General features: G+C 43.7%; 1 protein-coding gene across 1 annotated transcript; it reads left to right on the top strand.

The window, feature by feature from the left end:
- The first annotated feature begins 1,320 nt into the window (after positions 1–1,320).
- Positions 1,321–10,727, top strand: NPY (neuropeptide Y). The gene is made up of 4 exons (XM_054818518.1): positions 1,321–1,467; positions 1,690–1,877; positions 7,192–7,272; positions 10,439–10,727. The coding sequence occupies exons 2-4, from the start codon at positions 1,690–1,692 to the stop codon at positions 10,461–10,463; spliced, it is 294 nt and encodes a 97-aa protein (XP_054674493.1). The 5' UTR covers positions 1,321–1,467; the 3' UTR covers positions 10,464–10,727.
- The last annotated feature ends 5,876 nt before the right edge of the window (positions 10,728–16,603 follow it).

Below are 16,603 nucleotides of genomic sequence, written 5' to 3'. Positions count from 1 at the left end.
GATAATAACTATAGAAATTAATAACTACATTTATAGTAGTATATGTATGATATAATTTTAGAATATGTCTTAAAGCTTTCTGTCAGTATGTCTAATGTTCTTGTGTGATTGTTATTTTACCTTCAAATTAAAGTAAAAATAAGATATAATCAGAGTCATGATTTGTCATTTCAAATGGAATTAGTCATTGGTCATCAAGATGCCAGTCAAATTGCCTGTTTCTACAGAATTAACTTAATTTTACTAATATGTATGAATAGTTTCCAACTCTACCAAACTTTTCAACAAATTCTGAAACTTTCTTTAGGTTGGATTCATCTTACTGAACTTCAGGCACTCTGATAGTCAGGGGTCTAGTCTAGCCTAGTCGCCTAGGCTGCTGCTTTAATCAGTGGAGAAGGGCATGTTGCTAGAAGATGCCCACTCTGCTTATCTCTGACCTCTGTTGTAAGAGAGATCAGAACACCGTCAGGGTGCCCATGTCTCCCCATGACTCTAGGTCTGGACAAAGAGACACATAAATCTGGCACCTTGGCTGGATGAGTGCCTGTAGTCCCATGTTGCTGAGAGAAGTTGCCACGTCCCAGATTCAGTGGTGGTTCCCTTGGGTCAGGGCAGGTACTGGAAAGGCTGGCTGATCCCACGGCATTGGTGAGCTGTTTGCTGTGGCATGTGGCTCAGGGACAGAAATAAACCAGAATAAAGTCACTTTAGAAAAGCCATTCAGAAAGTAGCCCAGGGTAGGGGCGTAGAGGTCTCCCTGGCAGAGCGGGCATGGAGGGAGGTACAATTTCATCGCTGCCGCTCTGCTGCCGGTCCCCTGGGGAGTTAAGTCTCAACATTTACCCATTTAGCGGGTACGATGTCTGAGCCTGTGGCACTGATTTGGTATTTCTGGTTGCCCAAGCCGTCTTGCTCTCTTGGCTTTGTTTTCGGCAGCACTCCTGCTAAGAAGCTCAAGCCCGGCGCCCCTCCGGTGCCATAGGAGCGGTGTAAACTCGTTCCCCACACTCGCTCCCCTCCCCTTGCCGGCTTCGGGCACCGGGCGGTACAGCGGCTCCACAGCGACAGGTACCCGGGCTCCCACGATCGGACCCGGGACACGCGTGGCCAGATGCAGAGCCCGGGGGCATAGCCCGGCTGCAGCCCGCGGGTGGGATTTGCCGGGGCGGCGGGGGCGGTGCGAGGGCGGCGGAGGGGCAGCGGCGGCGGCCGCCCCCTCGGTCCCGCCCGGCCCCGCCCGGCCGCGGCCACGATGGCTCCCGGGGCAGGCGGAGCGGTGGGGGGCGGGGGGGGAGAAGGTGGGGGGGACCGGAGCCGGCGAGGCGTGATCGCCCGAGGCCCCTCCTGCCTGCCGGGGAAGACTTAAAACACCCCGGCGAGGTGCGGAGCCCCGCACTCGGGAGCCCCGACCCACGGGCAGAAGCGCCTCGCTGAGCCGAGAGCCGCTCCACTGCAGCCGCCGCCGTGAGTGCCGCGACGGGGCGGGCATGGGCATGGGCATGGGGATGGGGACGGGGATGGGCATGGGGACGGGGACGGGGACGGGGATGGGGATGGGGACAGGAATGGGGACGGAGGGCGCGGGGTGGCCGGGGCCGGTCTGGGGCGCGCTGGGGCGGCCGCACTGCTCCCGCCGTCGGGGCAGGAGCTGACGGCGGCTTTCCCCCATCCCACCCCGCCGTGCAGATGCAGGGCACCGTGAGGCTTTGGGTGTCGGTGCTGACTTTCGCCCTGTCGCTGCTGGTCTGCCTGGGGACGCTGGCAGAGGCGTACCCCTCCAAACCGGACAGCCCCGGGGAGGACGCCCCCGCAGAGGACATGGCCAGGTACTACTCGGCGCTGAGGCACTACATCAACCTCATCACCAGGCAGAGGTAGGCAGAGCGGCCGGGCCAGCATCCCCTTTTCCTGCTCCCCGGGGCTGCCTTTTTCCATGGCGAGGTGGATGGGAGGAAAGCGGGGTGCCCTCTCACACCTGGGTGTCTCGCCCTGCTTCCCCCACCAAAACGGAGAAAGATGTCTCTCCCTTTAGAGAGTGACAGCCATGCACCTCTGAGTCCTGAGCTGAATTTCCACCATCCAAGTTGGCAGAAGGGGCAGGGTGTCGATGCTGCCTCTGCTCACTCAGCCCTTTCTAGCCCTGGCACAGACAGGCTGGCAGGCAGGAGCGTGAACTGCAGAGCAGCGTGCCCGGGGAGAGCCCCCCAAAAGGGAGAGAAAACATAACTAACCTGGGAGCTGGACAGAGTTAGATAGGGCTGTGGGAGCAGTTTCCCACTCCTGTTGCTGCCATCACCTCTTGTGAAGATTTTGATGAGAAAAGTGCCCCTCCCGCCTTGCTGAGGAGTTGTAGGAGTTCAGATGCTTTGTGCAGCTGCTACTTCATGCAGCTCCGAGTGGTGAAAAACCCGCTAGTCCTAACAAAAACTCTCTCAAGACCACAAGCAAGAGCCCAAGCCCAAGCTGAAAGAAAAAGGTGTGACCCAAATCTGCCTTTTTCTAAACTGGCTTTCTGGGGATGACTGTGCTTGTTAAAGTAGCGGTAAAGGCTCAGTCTGAAAAAAGTGAAAATTATTATAAAAAATCATTTTCTTTGAGCACATCTGTCCAGATTAGACTGTGTGATTAATAGAAGTTTCCCCTGAGGTCCCTGAACAGTGTGTGACCCAGAAGAGCTTTGACATAGTTATCTCTTTCTTTAATATCAAAACCAGATGAGAGGTCTAAAATTAGGCTTTCATTTGTCCCTCTAGAAGTCTGAAGAATTAAATTAGAAGGGAGGCTATCGTGTAACTGAGAGCTTTCCCAGCAAACCCGTGACATTGTCTGCCAGTGCACTAATAGCATAACATAGATGAAGAGGCTGATAGAAATACAGTTCTTCTGTCCTGGACTTTTAAAGCAATATTCACAACTTGTTCTGTGTATGGCGTGCTTCTGTGTGATAGTCAGTGCTTGTATAACTTTCTGTCCAGATTACTGCTAAAATAATTTGATCCTCGAGTTCTGCCCCTGCTGCCCTTTTCCCTTGTGTGCAGTGGGATCTCCGGGATGGTCTCTCATCTCTCTTGCTTCTTTCATCTCTGATTTCAAAGGTGTTTTCTGTCTAAACCCAGGTCATATTTAAAAACGAACAAACCACCCCCCCCCCCCCCGCAAACAACCAAATGAAAACTCCTCCTGTATTCAACCTCCACTTGCTTTAATGTTGACTGTGTAGCTTTTTTTTCTCGTTTCTGGGGTGCAAGCACATAGCTCGGAGAGTGAGATTGCTTTCATTCTTCTGTGTTGATTTGGGTTCTGAAATGAACCAGAATAGTTATTGTTGCTGATAGATGAAACAATGCTGAATTTAAATTTCGTTCTTCAGGTTTCACCTAGATTTCCCACACAGTTCTCATATTTAAAGGGAACAGAATTGACCTGGACGTACAAGAAAGCTGGCAGAAAAAAAACACCACAGTGGCAACTTCATGATACACATTTTAAAGTTGACTACATAAGTTAACTAAATAAACCAACCAAACAAAAAAAAAGGTGTGCCGTTTCCACTGTGTGGTGAATTAACAGGGCAGAAATAAAGTGATTGCCACCTCCATTTGGAAAGCTTAACTGAGCTCCTGGAGGTTCCGTGTTTCGGCAGTGACACAGTCACTTGCAAAGTGAATCAATAACTTCTGAAGCATTTTGGACTGGTCTCAGAATCGTTTGGTCTGTTTCAGCAGATGTGCCTGAAGCTTTCTGTCTTGTTTTAGCTTTTTACCTCTGCCTTTTGTGCTTGGTGCTGCTCGGGAGCCCTGTAAGGAAGGGGAGATGGAAGGGTCAGGGGCTCGCCCTGCTCCTCCTGAGGACATGTGAGCAAGCTGTGCTCAGCCTTTTGCCAGACCTGGTGCCTGGTCACTGTGCAACTGGGGAGATGGAGCAGTAAGAGCATGCTGGGAAAGGATGAAATTGATGCGCTTTTTCTCTTCAGGTTCATCTGTCTTGTCTTGTTTGATGTTTTTGTGATTATGAATAACCTTCTGGCTCATCCTCCTGGCTTCTGCTTCTCATCTAACCAAAACATTTGAATGTCATTCCCCTGTCAGCTACTGTGACCCACAGGGTCTTCACCCCAGCTCCCAGGAAACTTCTTCCTTCCAGACCATCTTTCTCTTCTTGTCTTTAGCCCTTGTCTGTGGGGCTGCTTTGCTCACTCTCTCCTTTAAGATCCTTCTTCAGATCCATCTCACTTAGCTTTAGACATCTGTGCCCATCAGCTTTACACCCCTCTGAAGTTAGCTGAGGGAAACAGGTATTGTAGGGTGCAAGTCACCAGGCCTGTTTCAGACTTCTCATTTTGGATAAGATCTGTTGTTCCTTAGATGCCAGGTCTTCATGACTGTAAAGACAGCCTAAGGTGACCCGCACAGCTGCAGACTCGTACCCTGCAGATGTGTGTGTCTTTGGATTAGTCCCACCTCTGTCCTTCAAAAAAAATCCCATGGTTCTTGTCTCACACTCCTCTACTGCACTGTTCCAGGGGCTTTTTTCTGAGCCTATTTTTCTTTGAATCACTCCTCCTTCTGCTATCTCATACTACCTGTGCCCCCTCTTGCCAACAGGCCCTCTTCCTTTTTTCCACCATAGCTTGTTCTTGAATCTGCAGCTCCCCTGTGCTGTCGCAAAATAGTAATGCCATTCCTACTGGAAATGGCTTGAACCATAGGCAGGGCAGGGAATATGAAAGTGTGTCTGACTTAGGCAGTACTGATGCTTCCACTTCATGTCAGCTCTTTAATGTGGCAGGGAGCGGATCTTAAGAGCTTGGGGTTTTTGGGGAACTTTCTGAATCAAACGCACAAGATGTTTCTGAGATCCCTCAACTCCCATGGCCAGCCTTGGACATCAATGGGATTTGATTCCCAAGACCCAAGCTTTCACAGGAATCTTTGAGACTCTGAGATACCATGTCCCTAATCAGAATAAGTATGTTTACTCTTAAATCCCTTTGACTTCATCTGGAGTTGTGGCTTATCAGCATGCCTGAAAAACAGGCCTTGATGTCTCAAGCTGAGCATAAAACCTGACCAGGTATTTTCACAAACCTTGGACCCTCACTCATTTAAACCAGTGACAATATTTGATAGAAGTGCTTCTCAAACAGCAAATAGAGGCCTGGCTTTCTGTGTTCATATTGTCTCAAAGCTGGGCAGGGTAGACAGGGAGCAAGCATGAAGCAGCTGGAGCAAAGATCTCCCAAGGCATTTGCTTCACTAGGAAGAGATTGACTTTGTACTGAGGCATTGCTTTCAGGGCTGTCCATGACCTTTTTATTATGGCTGTAGCATGGTGGTTTCCCAGTGGCAAAATTACGGGGCAGAATGGAGGCTCAGGCACCTGACATAGGAAGAGCAGACGCTCCTTGGCCACCCCAGTTGGCTGCAGTCAGCAATCACCTCATTTGCAGCTTTGCTGTGTGAGGACATGGTGGGTCCATCCACCACAGGTAGCAGCACTGGTCTAGCCAAGGAGCTGAAGGGACTTGTATAAAAGGTATCTCTCCAAGAGAGTCGTCTTCATGATTTGACTCAATCTCTGCACTCTGGAGGGTTGCTATCCCTTTCTTATTCAGACAAAACTTTCCAAGAGATTAGTGGGAGTTTTGCTCAAGTGTGAGCTGTTGGAGCAAGTTGTTGATTTGTTAATTCCATTTCTTTAAAACAACAGCAAATTAGAATCCCCCTCAGTTGAAGTCCAGGTCACATACATATTAATTGGAATAGGGAACTAGAAAGAAAGAAAACCCTTTGTGGTGATGGAGTGCAAGGTATTTGATTCAGCATCATGCTTGATTGCGTTATTGTAATAGCATTTTACTATGTCTGGCTGGTTCTTTTCGGATACCTGCTTTCAGTCAGTTTAAGACATTTACTTTAAAATTCTGAAACTGATGCTTTGTCTTTCTGGAGCACAGGTGATGTACTAAAATGATTAAGGCAATGTAAAAATACAAAGAGTTTATTAAAATGAAAGGTGAGACATGTTTCTACCTTTTAATAAGTCAATATGTAAACTTACGAGCTTTTAAAATATACTTTGGGAAGGGTTTTTTTGGTTTTTTTCTCCCCGAATTTAGATCAAGTAATTGGAGAAACATCTTGATAGCAATGGATAAAATCTAAGTCCTTAATTACACCTTTGATTTCTCTGGAATCAGAATTTCACTCAAGTGGCATTCAGAAAGCTGTTATCTGTTAATGTACTTTGTGATTCAGGCTAATTACATACACAAGTTAAAACCCATGATCTTAATTCTTTCCAACCAAGGGAGCGTTGCTTGTAGTTATCACTCTTAGGCTAATGAATCCTTATAGTGATGAAGTGTCTGTCATGCTGGCTGCTCATTGTTGCTTCTGTTTTCTCAGGAAAAGAGAACAAATTCCTTCCCAAGAACCAGGAATTGCAGTACTTTTAACTGTTGAGTAGTGTATAGTATCCAGGATTAAAAAAAAAAAAAAAAAAGCGCAATAGAAAGATAGCTGCTGTGTAAGTATAGGACAAAGGTAGGCAGTGATATCCCACTGAATAGAAGAGGAACTCTGATTCGGAAAGTTTTCTCTCCCATGGCCACATAGTTCAAAAGTGATGGTTACCTTGAGGTAGCTCAGTTTTTACAACCTAATGTGCAATGTGTTGGGCAGCCCCAAATGTACTAGCTGTCTTGGCCAGTTCCTCAGATAATATGGCATATCTGAGTGAGTTTTCTATTCACTTAATAGATAAAATTGACTCCTCATTTACAATATAGTAGAATTTAAACCAATGCGAAAGTTAATGAGAAGATGGAACTGGGTTTGTAGGCAGGTCATGTCATGCACAGCTTCCTCCCCCTTCCTCCAGGCTCACATCAGCAGGGTGCAAGGCTTTAGAATATCCAGGAACAGCCATCAAATTGAGAAACACTCAGAGTTTCTCAATGCTATCATGTAACATGATTATGGGAAAAATATATCCAAAGAAATACCGAAGAGTGAACATTTTCTCACATGGCTAAATCAAGTTAAGTTGAAATACTTGCTGGAAAGTTGCATTTATGTCTGCTCTATTTAGTTCTTCTGAAAAGATTTGTCTAGTGGGTCTGTACTTAATCTTCATTTTTGAAAACTGACGTATACAAAAATACACTTTTTTTTTCTCTTTCCTTAGATATGGAAAGAGATCAAGCCCAGAGACACTGATCTCAGACCTCTTGTTGAGGGAAAGCACAGAAAATATTCCTAGATCCAGGTATGTATGAAGAGGTTTTTGTGGTGGGTTTCCCTTCTCATTTAGATTTAACAGTTTCATTTGTTATCAATACATGTGTTTCACAGGGAGAAAACATATGCCGCCAACAGCTGAATAAACATGTCCTTAAAGCCATGTTTAATTCCTTTTTTGTTAAGAGCTGGCACCATCTATGAATGCAAGAAATGCCTTACTAGATATAATATAGTCCAGTCTCCCTGATTTTTGGAGCGGGCCATACCTGCTGTTTGAAGGAAGAGAAGCATTCCTACAGTGCTTCCTCCGTACTGGGCTTTATTACACAGAATTGTACGCTGATGCCTGATGATGATTCACTTAGGTATTAGCGCCCCCAAAATGGCATATTTCTACTCATTTGCTACTCAAACAGGTTTAAATTGTTCCTCCAAAGATGTATGAACAGTAAATATGCACATACATTAACTTATACTCAAATGCAAAGCTATGATTGGTCTTTAAAATACAATTCTTCACATTGGTTTTGTACGTGATATTTTACAAAGAGGAAAAAGGCCTTTATATTTCCATTTGCACTTGGTTTAAAATAACAGTGGTGTTCCAAGCAACAGTGGGATCTCAAATGTACACACTGTATTTATCTAGTTAGGTAATGACACTTCAGATGTAATGTAAGATGCCGTAGTAGTGACTACAATTTACACAGTTGAAAAGTAAGTATGTTGAAAAAGTAAGATGCAGGGGGAGATTTGGCTCATGAAAGAAAATACCGAGTTTAATTTTACTCACAATCAAGCATGAATGAGCTCAGTTTAAGCCTTTACTGATAGCCTGAAGTTTGCTCGTAATACTTTTACTGCAGAAATAAATGTTTTACACAGTAGGCGTCTCAGGAGTCTACAAGCAAATGCTCTGCACTTTCATCAGCTGTGCAAAAGCTCAATTAGACTAGTTAAGTACTTAAGCATGACAGTCTGTAGCACTGAACCTGTGGCGTGATCTTGCCACTGAAAGGTGACCAAAATTTCTGCAGCCATCAAGGGGGGTTGTCCAGGAGACTTGCAGTTCTGCGCATAGGGACGCCATTGACTTCTGGTTTGATGACTAACCGCAGCTGTGGGGATGCAGTTTTCTCTGCAGATGCTTATGGAAAAAACTGCATGGAGCGCAGTGAAATGTATTAGACTATTTTGTGTTTGGTAATGACAAGGCAGAGCCCTCACATAATGGGAAATTTCCGCTGCCATGAATTTGAGGCAACACACAGGGTAGTACAAAGTCTAATACTCTCTGTAATTTTCACTCCTTCATAACAAAACTTTATGGTTGTTATTATTATTGTTTCAATTTAATGCTATTTATAACACACCAGGGAGCAAAAACTCATGAGCGAAATAACAAACTAGTCTGCATTTAAGATCAAGAATTGATGAGAAACAGATTTTTATTTCATACCCCCTGTAACAGCACTTTACACTGAGTATGGTATTTGTCATTCATCGATGACAATTATGCGAGTACTGGGAACAATGATGTCTAGTTTCCTATGGATATGTTTTCTAGGATAAAACCCAGTATGGATGCTGAATGCTGCTCCAGCTTTTTCCTCCATGTGGAGGACATAATTAGATCTTCTTTCTACCCAGTCCAGTGTTTCATGGCACATCAGGAACTTAATATCTCTGAGACATCTGTACCCCTCTCTGACTTGGTTGAAATTGTCCAGAGGGTTTGAAAGCTGGTGGGGAAGTTAGGGCAGCCGTGCAGGGGTGGCCAGCAAATATGCCCGGGTACAGCACGGCTGCCTAAGCCTTCCTCCTGAAGGAAGCCAGGCTAAATGAATTAAAGGCAGGCTGGTATTATTCGGAACTTAAATTAATGATGTATATGTTTTGGAAATAGTTAGATATGCAGCCACTTACAGAGCAGATGTAGTTTGCACTCGGTGAATCAGTGACAGAGGGACACACTTCATGAGTTCTCGGGAACTGAACTTTGTAGCTAAACACTGCGGTATTAATAAACAACTTAATTGTATTCAGCTTGGATAGCCTGGTTTGCCATTTCATTTTTGCTGACTAAAATATGCCCCAAAGTATTTTGCAGTCTAGGTGTATGTCTGACCACAGGAAGAAAGTTGAGAGGTTCTTACAGAAATCAGTTAAAAAACAGGAAGTTAAGAAATAAGAAAAGGAGGTGCCTTGATCTGAGTACAAATAAGTTCTTATGATGAAAACATGTGAGGTGGCATGTTTCTGATCTTGTTGATCCTGTAGAGTAATGAGAAAACCTTTAATACTCAATAACAGGATGTCTCCTCTACTCTGGCCTCTTTAAAAGTTAGGTATCTAGTGTGAAGTAGTTGTCTAGGCTGCCTTTGCAGTCAGTCGGAGGGATGGGTATCTCCAGAATGAGCCTTCCATCCTAAAATGGGCAGGATCAATTGCCCTCTCAAGGTGTCAGTGTCTCTCCAGTGACTGTGGAGGCAGACTAGATGTTTAATCAAGACTAGATGCCCACCTTTTACATGGCAAAAATGATGGCAAATGCATTTCCTCTGGTCTCTCTCCATGTTCTCCCACTTGTTGACTTTCTGTGTAGACAGAACAGCTATTTGCAAGCAGAGGACCTCTAGATCAAATCGTGCCCTCAGCATCCCTTTCAACATGTATTTCAAATGTTCGGTATTGAGCAGTGGGATACCATAATAATATTTTAGGATGATGACTGTGGACTTCAGTTTTGTTTGAAGGTGCTAAAAGCATGACATGGTTTTTTGGGGGGTTGGTTGGGGTTTTTTTTGGCTCAGTGAATTCTCTTTGGAAACTGTTTACTCCTGACTAAGAGTGAAAAATATCTCTGTATTTCAACATATCATAGTTTTCTAGCTGAATTTCAGTAAGTGCTACTTAATGGCATAAAGCAGCTTCGCAGTGAGGCTCAGTGGTGTAAAAACGTGCCGCCCGGGCAGCAGTACGAAGGGGCAAGTTCTGGTACCAAAGCACAGACATTCGGCCAACCAGGACGCCTCTGCTTTGATAGGAGTTACATATACAATATGCATATGTATTCCTTATCGCTGCTATTATTAAAATGAAAAATTTGGTAGTTCTAACTTTGAATTTTTCAGAAGGGGCTTTAAAATGTGTTTAATGGGGTTTTTTTTTGTTTATAATATGTATTGCAGGTTTGAAGACCCTTCGATGTGGTGATGGGATTTTCAGCACACCATCAAAACTTTTCCTAGTTTTCAGTTCACACTCCATGCCTATGAAGCAAATCATAGCGTCATTCCCAGTGCATGCAGCCATTGTACTGAATTCTGTAGAGTTTTTCCTTCGTCATATTTGTATATACCTTTATTTAAATAAATTATTTGTGCATTCCAAAATATAACATACTAAATGAAAACAAGCAACCCTGTCATTGGTAAAGCAAAGAGTTGTTTTAAACTATTAAAACTGAATTATAACCTCCCTGCAGTCTAAAGTAGTATGGACAACAATAGTGTCACAGTTATTACAGTAATCAGTGTGCAAAGTAAGATAAAGAAAGCATTTGTTGTGGACTCAGCTCAGCTGCTTGATTTATGCAAAACTGTTGAAAATAATGTATCACAGACTACATAATTTAGGAAAATAGTGTTCTGAGAAGCAATTTTTCAGAATGACCATACTAAAAACTTACTTAGTACTTACATTGACAAATGTATTAAAATTAATAGCGTTTTCAAAACACAAAGGAATAAGTCACTGCTTAATTCTGCTAACTCCTTAAAACTGGTTTGAAGCTTGGCTGTAAGCCTGAATTCAGAATTTTAAATGAAACAGATGTAACATCTTTGTTTTGGCAATATGCAAAGCAGCAGAAAACAATATCTAAAGTAACTCATAAAACAAGAGAAATCTACAGCTATTTGTGCCAGAACAGAGATGTCTGACGTTACCTAGGGCCTTGTAAAGGAGCACACTGGTAAATCTGGGTACCTGCCTCATTTGGAGTCGTTCATGGTTTCTGTCTCAACCATGAGAAGGTGCCTGGAACAGGGACAAGGGGAACTGTCTTCAGATTTTCATTTTCTTATTTTATTTTATTTTATTTTATGAATTTCATCACTAGCCTAATAAGGGACTTAGACACACTCTCAAAGTTTTTTTTCAAAGTAACATAATATAATGGCAGCACGTTACTCTTGTTCTTAAGTGGTTTTAATTCACAGATACGTATCTTGCAGTATGGTCAGGCCCCACACTGGGCACGACACAAATGCTGGTCCTTGGTTCCTGATATTTAGGCACAACTTCTTTTATTTAGACACTGTGACTAAACGCTGCATAATAAAGCACATAAAAAGTTCCAAATCAGAAAAGAATCAGCGTGAAGGTTTAATGTATTTACACATCCTTCCCGCTTTTCAGATGTTTCTGCGTGACTGTTCCCCCCGCAGAGATGTGTCAGTCCAAGTAAGTTCCAGATTTCTGTAAGTGCACGCTGGGTGCGTTCGCAAAGCGTTACCACGTTACCAGGGCTGGCCGGCTTTTGCGTTCACACTGTCTTCAGTAAAGCATATCATATTTTTTCCTTTTCATAAAACACTTGGGTGTCACTGGAATGGGCAAACTTTGCTTTCAGCAGCCATGCTTTTACTTACAGGCTTGACCATGGGTTTCACAGTGCCACACATGAAATTGTGAGGATTAAGGGCAGCATAGTATTACAAAAATATTTGGGGACCCTGGTATAAACCGGTGCCACCCAAGGCAGTAAGCGATGATGTTCAGAGGGACTCCAGGATGGCCACAGCTTGCTGGGGCTAGCAGAAGTCCATCAACTGCAGGCCAGGACCTGCTGGGTTAGAGTCTACATAAAGTTCTGCTTTGAATAATTATTAAAATGAAAATTGGAAATTAGCAAGGTATCTGCTATATAATATCTCTAATTCCTGGTAATTCCTAGTATCTCTCTATATATTAATGACCATGTAAATGATAAAATCAGTAGATGATAAACTAAACTCATGTCGCTTAGCACTGCCAGTATGAATGTGCCTCAGTGGAGAAAGAAAGAGTTAAAGGAGAATTAGTGCATGCTAATTGCTTGTGCTAAGCTGTTCCACTTGTTGAACTACAAGAACACTCATCTATATAGAAAAGCTAGAAAAATCTGAAAAAATGCCAGGTTTATTACCTCATAAACTGTCAAAGACAGAAGCAAGGCAAAGCATTAACACAATATTTATCCACACTGTGCTATGATTTTCTTTCTAAAATCACCCTGTGTTCTCTGTGGCAGACACAGTGTTGCTGTAGAAGTACAGAGCGTTCAGCGCTTACCTTTCTTGTGTACTTCGTATACCACTCTTCACAGGCCAGGACATTGAAAATATTGGATCAGCTCTCCAAATTGCAGGATAGACTTGAAAAATGAGCTGTGAAATGAAGATAAACACTGGATTTGTTTGGCGTGGCTTCCGCATTTTGTCTTTAGGGTTAACCTTTTCATCTTTTTCTCTCTAACCATGAGAAACAGAGCCTTGTTTCTAAAACAAAGGCTGAAATTTATGTCAGAATCTGAGGAAGCACCAGGAAAAACAAGTGAGAACCATAAAAGTAGGCGATAGTATTGTCTCCTTTATTTACTGTGGGTTTGAAATCATGATGAATGTACATAGACGAGTGTAAAACATTTGAAAGACAGTCTGCCTTTACCTTTGGCAATTTCTATAATACACGTCTCAGTTATGCCCAACTTTGATTTAATCAAAGAGAGGAATCTAGATGATCCCATGTATCTTCTCTTCTAGGAGAGGAAATTCTCTATCTTCTCTCTCCATCCCTAGAAACCCAGCCCATTGCCATGCTTTCAGCTCTGAAAGTCTTCTGTGCCAAAACCCACAAGTTGCCCAGTCCTCCTCTGTTGGGTATTTCCCTTCTCCCTAGCCATGGAGTGAAACGTTGTCCCTGTGACTGGTGTTGGACCAAACTGGGATGGCATGGGTGCCCCCTGCCAGATGCTGTCCTCCTTCCCTGGTGAAGGGGAAAGAGCTGCCTATCAAGAGGTGGAAACCCCTGTCTGGTGGCGTGAAGAGGGCATGGACAGCCTTCTGAGCCTGGTAGCTCTGCCAAACCATCTCAAACATGAGGGGTCACAACTGATCAGGGAGAAGACATCCCCACTGCAACTTCCTGGAAAATGTGGGGAAGCAGGGAGGAGCTGGTGGCATAGAGCTGGAGAGGACACGGATACAGTGGATTTGGAGTGTGGGGGACTGTGCTGGTGACATTATGGTGGCAGCCCAGGTAGGAGTGATCTTGATAGATGTCCTGGCCCCAAAGCAGACCCTGGTCGTAGCAGCACTGGTCGCCCCAGGCAGGCAGCTGCTCTTTGGCATGGGGATGAGGAAGGTGGCAGGGGACCCACTGCAGAGCCCCAGTGCTCCCTCATGGTGCCCCAGGACAGGCAGTGCTGCCAAAGACCATCTCATTGTGTTGGGATGAGGTGGGATTTACCTGGTAGCTGGCAAATAAATACCAATTTTCAGCTACAGCATCAAATGTTTTCCATAGTGATTTGTGCCACCTTCCCATGCTCAGTGTTATCACCTGAAAACTGTTAGCCACTGAAAGTCAACAAACATTTTAAAACAAAATTCAGTGGAAGATAGGCCAGAATTTCCTGTGACAGAGTCTCTATTTGTCTTGTGAAATTTTCCCGTGAAAAGCCAAGGTTGGAAGATGCGAAACAGAAGAATACCAGGAATGAGCAGCCATGGCTTTGTAATGCAAAAGTCAAAGGAGAACATGCCTCCTTCACACTTCCAAACCAAGGAAGTGGGTGCTCTTCACTTTCCTTTGTACAGATGCTTTATACACCCCCTCCCTTTTTCCCAAAAACCACTTAGGATTAAAAAAAACCACAACCAAAAAACCTAGTAAGAATATATTCCTTTCAGAAAGGCTTTCAGTTTTCAAGGGTTAGGAAAAGTCTTATGAGGAAATATTTCCTAGAACATCTTTTCTTTCATTAATTTGTGTTTTCTCTTGAAATCAAAAGCATTACAGGTTTTGATTACTTTCAAGGTTCAGTTCAGAATATTCTTCTCTAAATGGTAACTGAGAGGGAAAGATGCCATTGTCTTCCTTCCCACTCTGCACAACTCAACTGTTTCACAAACTTGGAATAACTGTTGCTCAATGTTGATAGTATTCTAGTGATATTCAGCAAGGGATTTAAATTAATATTTTCTAAAATTAAATCCAAAACTAATTTTACAGTTAGTTCTTTTTTTGTTTGGTTGGGGTTTTTTTTGTCAAAGAGTCCAAAACTGTCTTGAGATCTGCACAGTGTATGTCTAGAAATAAGAAAAGATGAAGTTTCTCCTGGGACTGCCCCCATTAGTAGATACACAGCTCTGAGAAACACCTTTCAGGGTCTGAAAGCATAACCCTTAAATGAGATATGTATTGGCAAAAAGCAAGTGGTTTATATCAGTCCCCATGCTGCCATCTAAACCAGATGGATCTCAAAAGCAAACCAAAGCTATGGCAGCTATACAGTAGCTCAGATCTCTTGTGTGTGAACCAGATATAGGTGGATTCAGACAAAAGAAAAAGAGTTTATGTATGGATTTCAGTGAAGTCAGAAAACTAAATGCAAAATCTGTCACTTGGGGATAGCTTATGAGCCTGGGATATGTCTCAAGAGCCCCGGAGTTATAAATCAGTGTCTGGCTTCCAGTCAATAATTCACAAATTCTGGATTATCACATCACAATTTGAAATTATGTCAGATCTGGCTGTTTAATTTTAATATTTAATAATGGTTTCCTATTAAAAATTATCAAAGAGTAATTTCACACACAGTAATGAAAAATTTAAAAAAACTTCTCGCTTTCTTTTGGTGGGTTAGTACCCTAAGTGAGAAATTACCACTGAGCGGAAATTGCCTAACTAATGCAGTGGTTCATATCAGGGCAGTGTATTTTATTTATATGGCTGTATTGTTATCAGTCATTTGTTTATCTGTATTACAGCAGCACCTGGAGATTCCAGATATGGGGCTCATTGTGCTCCACTCTGTAGGACCATAATAAAAAAATAAGCCTAGACTAGGGAGATATTCCATATACATGCAAAGAAAGAAACTGGGAGGAAACTCAAACTAATAAATGAATACAATAAGTAGGTTATAGTGGTCCTGCTGCACCTGCAGGCTTGTCCTTATAGACTCTTCGATTACAGCAATTAAGAATGTGCTATAAAACAGGTAGTGCAACGTTACCTTGTTTCCAGTTAATATGTGTGTTTGCTAAGCTCTTCCTCATCTAAGTTATTTGCTTTTCTCTAATGACCAGGTCTTTGCCAGACCCAGAGACCTCCCAGGCTATATTTAGCCTGGACCTTCACGCAGCTTCCGCCTGCCTGTGATGGACACCAAGCTCCAGTCTTGCATTTGCTGTGGACCATGAACTCCCACTAAACTCTGACTAAATTCAAGATTTTAAACATACCCTAGGCCAATCTAGTCCTGAAGGTAAAGGGTGAGCCTACCACTCACTTTAGCCTCAGCGTGGGGCCAGGTTATCAGTGCTGATTGCACTACCAGACTGTGGTGGTAACTGGGTGTACTCTGAACTGGAGAAACTGGCTGGAGAACTGTTGTGCACGATTGTTTTTAGCCTATCCTAAGATTGTTATTGCTGGTTGTTTAGATCTAAGGCTATTTTTAGAGTTTGGGTTCAGGCAGGGTTGGACCTGCATTTTAGACAGGTTAGTGTATAGTGTGTGATGGCAGACTTATTTCTTGTTCTCGATTTGTTAGGTGCTCTGCTGTGCACATGAAATGCTCTTCACAAGGGCTGTCTGGGTGAGGGGGGGAAGAGCAGGGACCACAGGTGGTGCCTCTGCCTGGAGCCCTGTACGGGGCCAGCAGCCAGGTCGGCTAATGAGGATGAGAATAGCAAAACTCCTTAATTACCATGGGCTTCCTTCCACAAGAGAACCTGGACCAGACAGTCAAAAACACTTATGTACCCAGATACGCAGATGGAGGACCAGTGGAATTTTTTTTAAACATGTTACCTAATTCCAATTGATCCATGACGTCTTAAGTGCATGGGAAAATCCCACAGGCCACCTCAAGCCATACGATTGCACCTAAATTCACAATAATCTTTGCAGATTTAGGATCCATGTTACGGACTCTCACACAGAGACTGATGGTCAGCTCAGAAGATTTCATACTTCTTCGTTAATCGCGTTTTCCTGTGCATTGGATAAGAAGATCCCAGGCTGTGGGCTGCTGATGCTGTCAGCATCTCTGCCTTTCAGGTGTGAGTCTCCAGGTGTCTAAG

This window comes from Grus americana, chromosome 2 (assembly GCF_028858705.1).
Source record: "Grus americana isolate bGruAme1 chromosome 2, bGruAme1.mat, whole genome shotgun sequence".
NCBI classification, from domain to species: domain Eukaryota; kingdom Metazoa; phylum Chordata; class Aves; order Gruiformes; family Gruidae; genus Grus; species Grus americana.
Note: the sequence above shows the minus strand (reverse complement) of the source record. Positions and strands in the feature narration are given on the sequence as shown.

Excerpts from the sequence above, each read along its gene's own strand:
- NPY (XM_054818518.1), top strand. The coding sequence starts at position 1,690 with ATGCAGGGCACCGTGAGGCTTTGGGTGTCGGTGCTGACTTTCGCCCTG. Across the intron at positions 1,878-7,191 it reads AACCTCATCACCAGGCAGAG|ATATGGAAAGAGATCAAGCC; the intron begins GTAGGCAGAGCG and ends CTCTTTCCTTAG. Across the intron at positions 7,273-10,438 it reads GAAAATATTCCTAGATCCAG|GTTTGAAGACCCTTCGATGT; the intron begins GTATGTATGAAG and ends TATGTATTGCAG.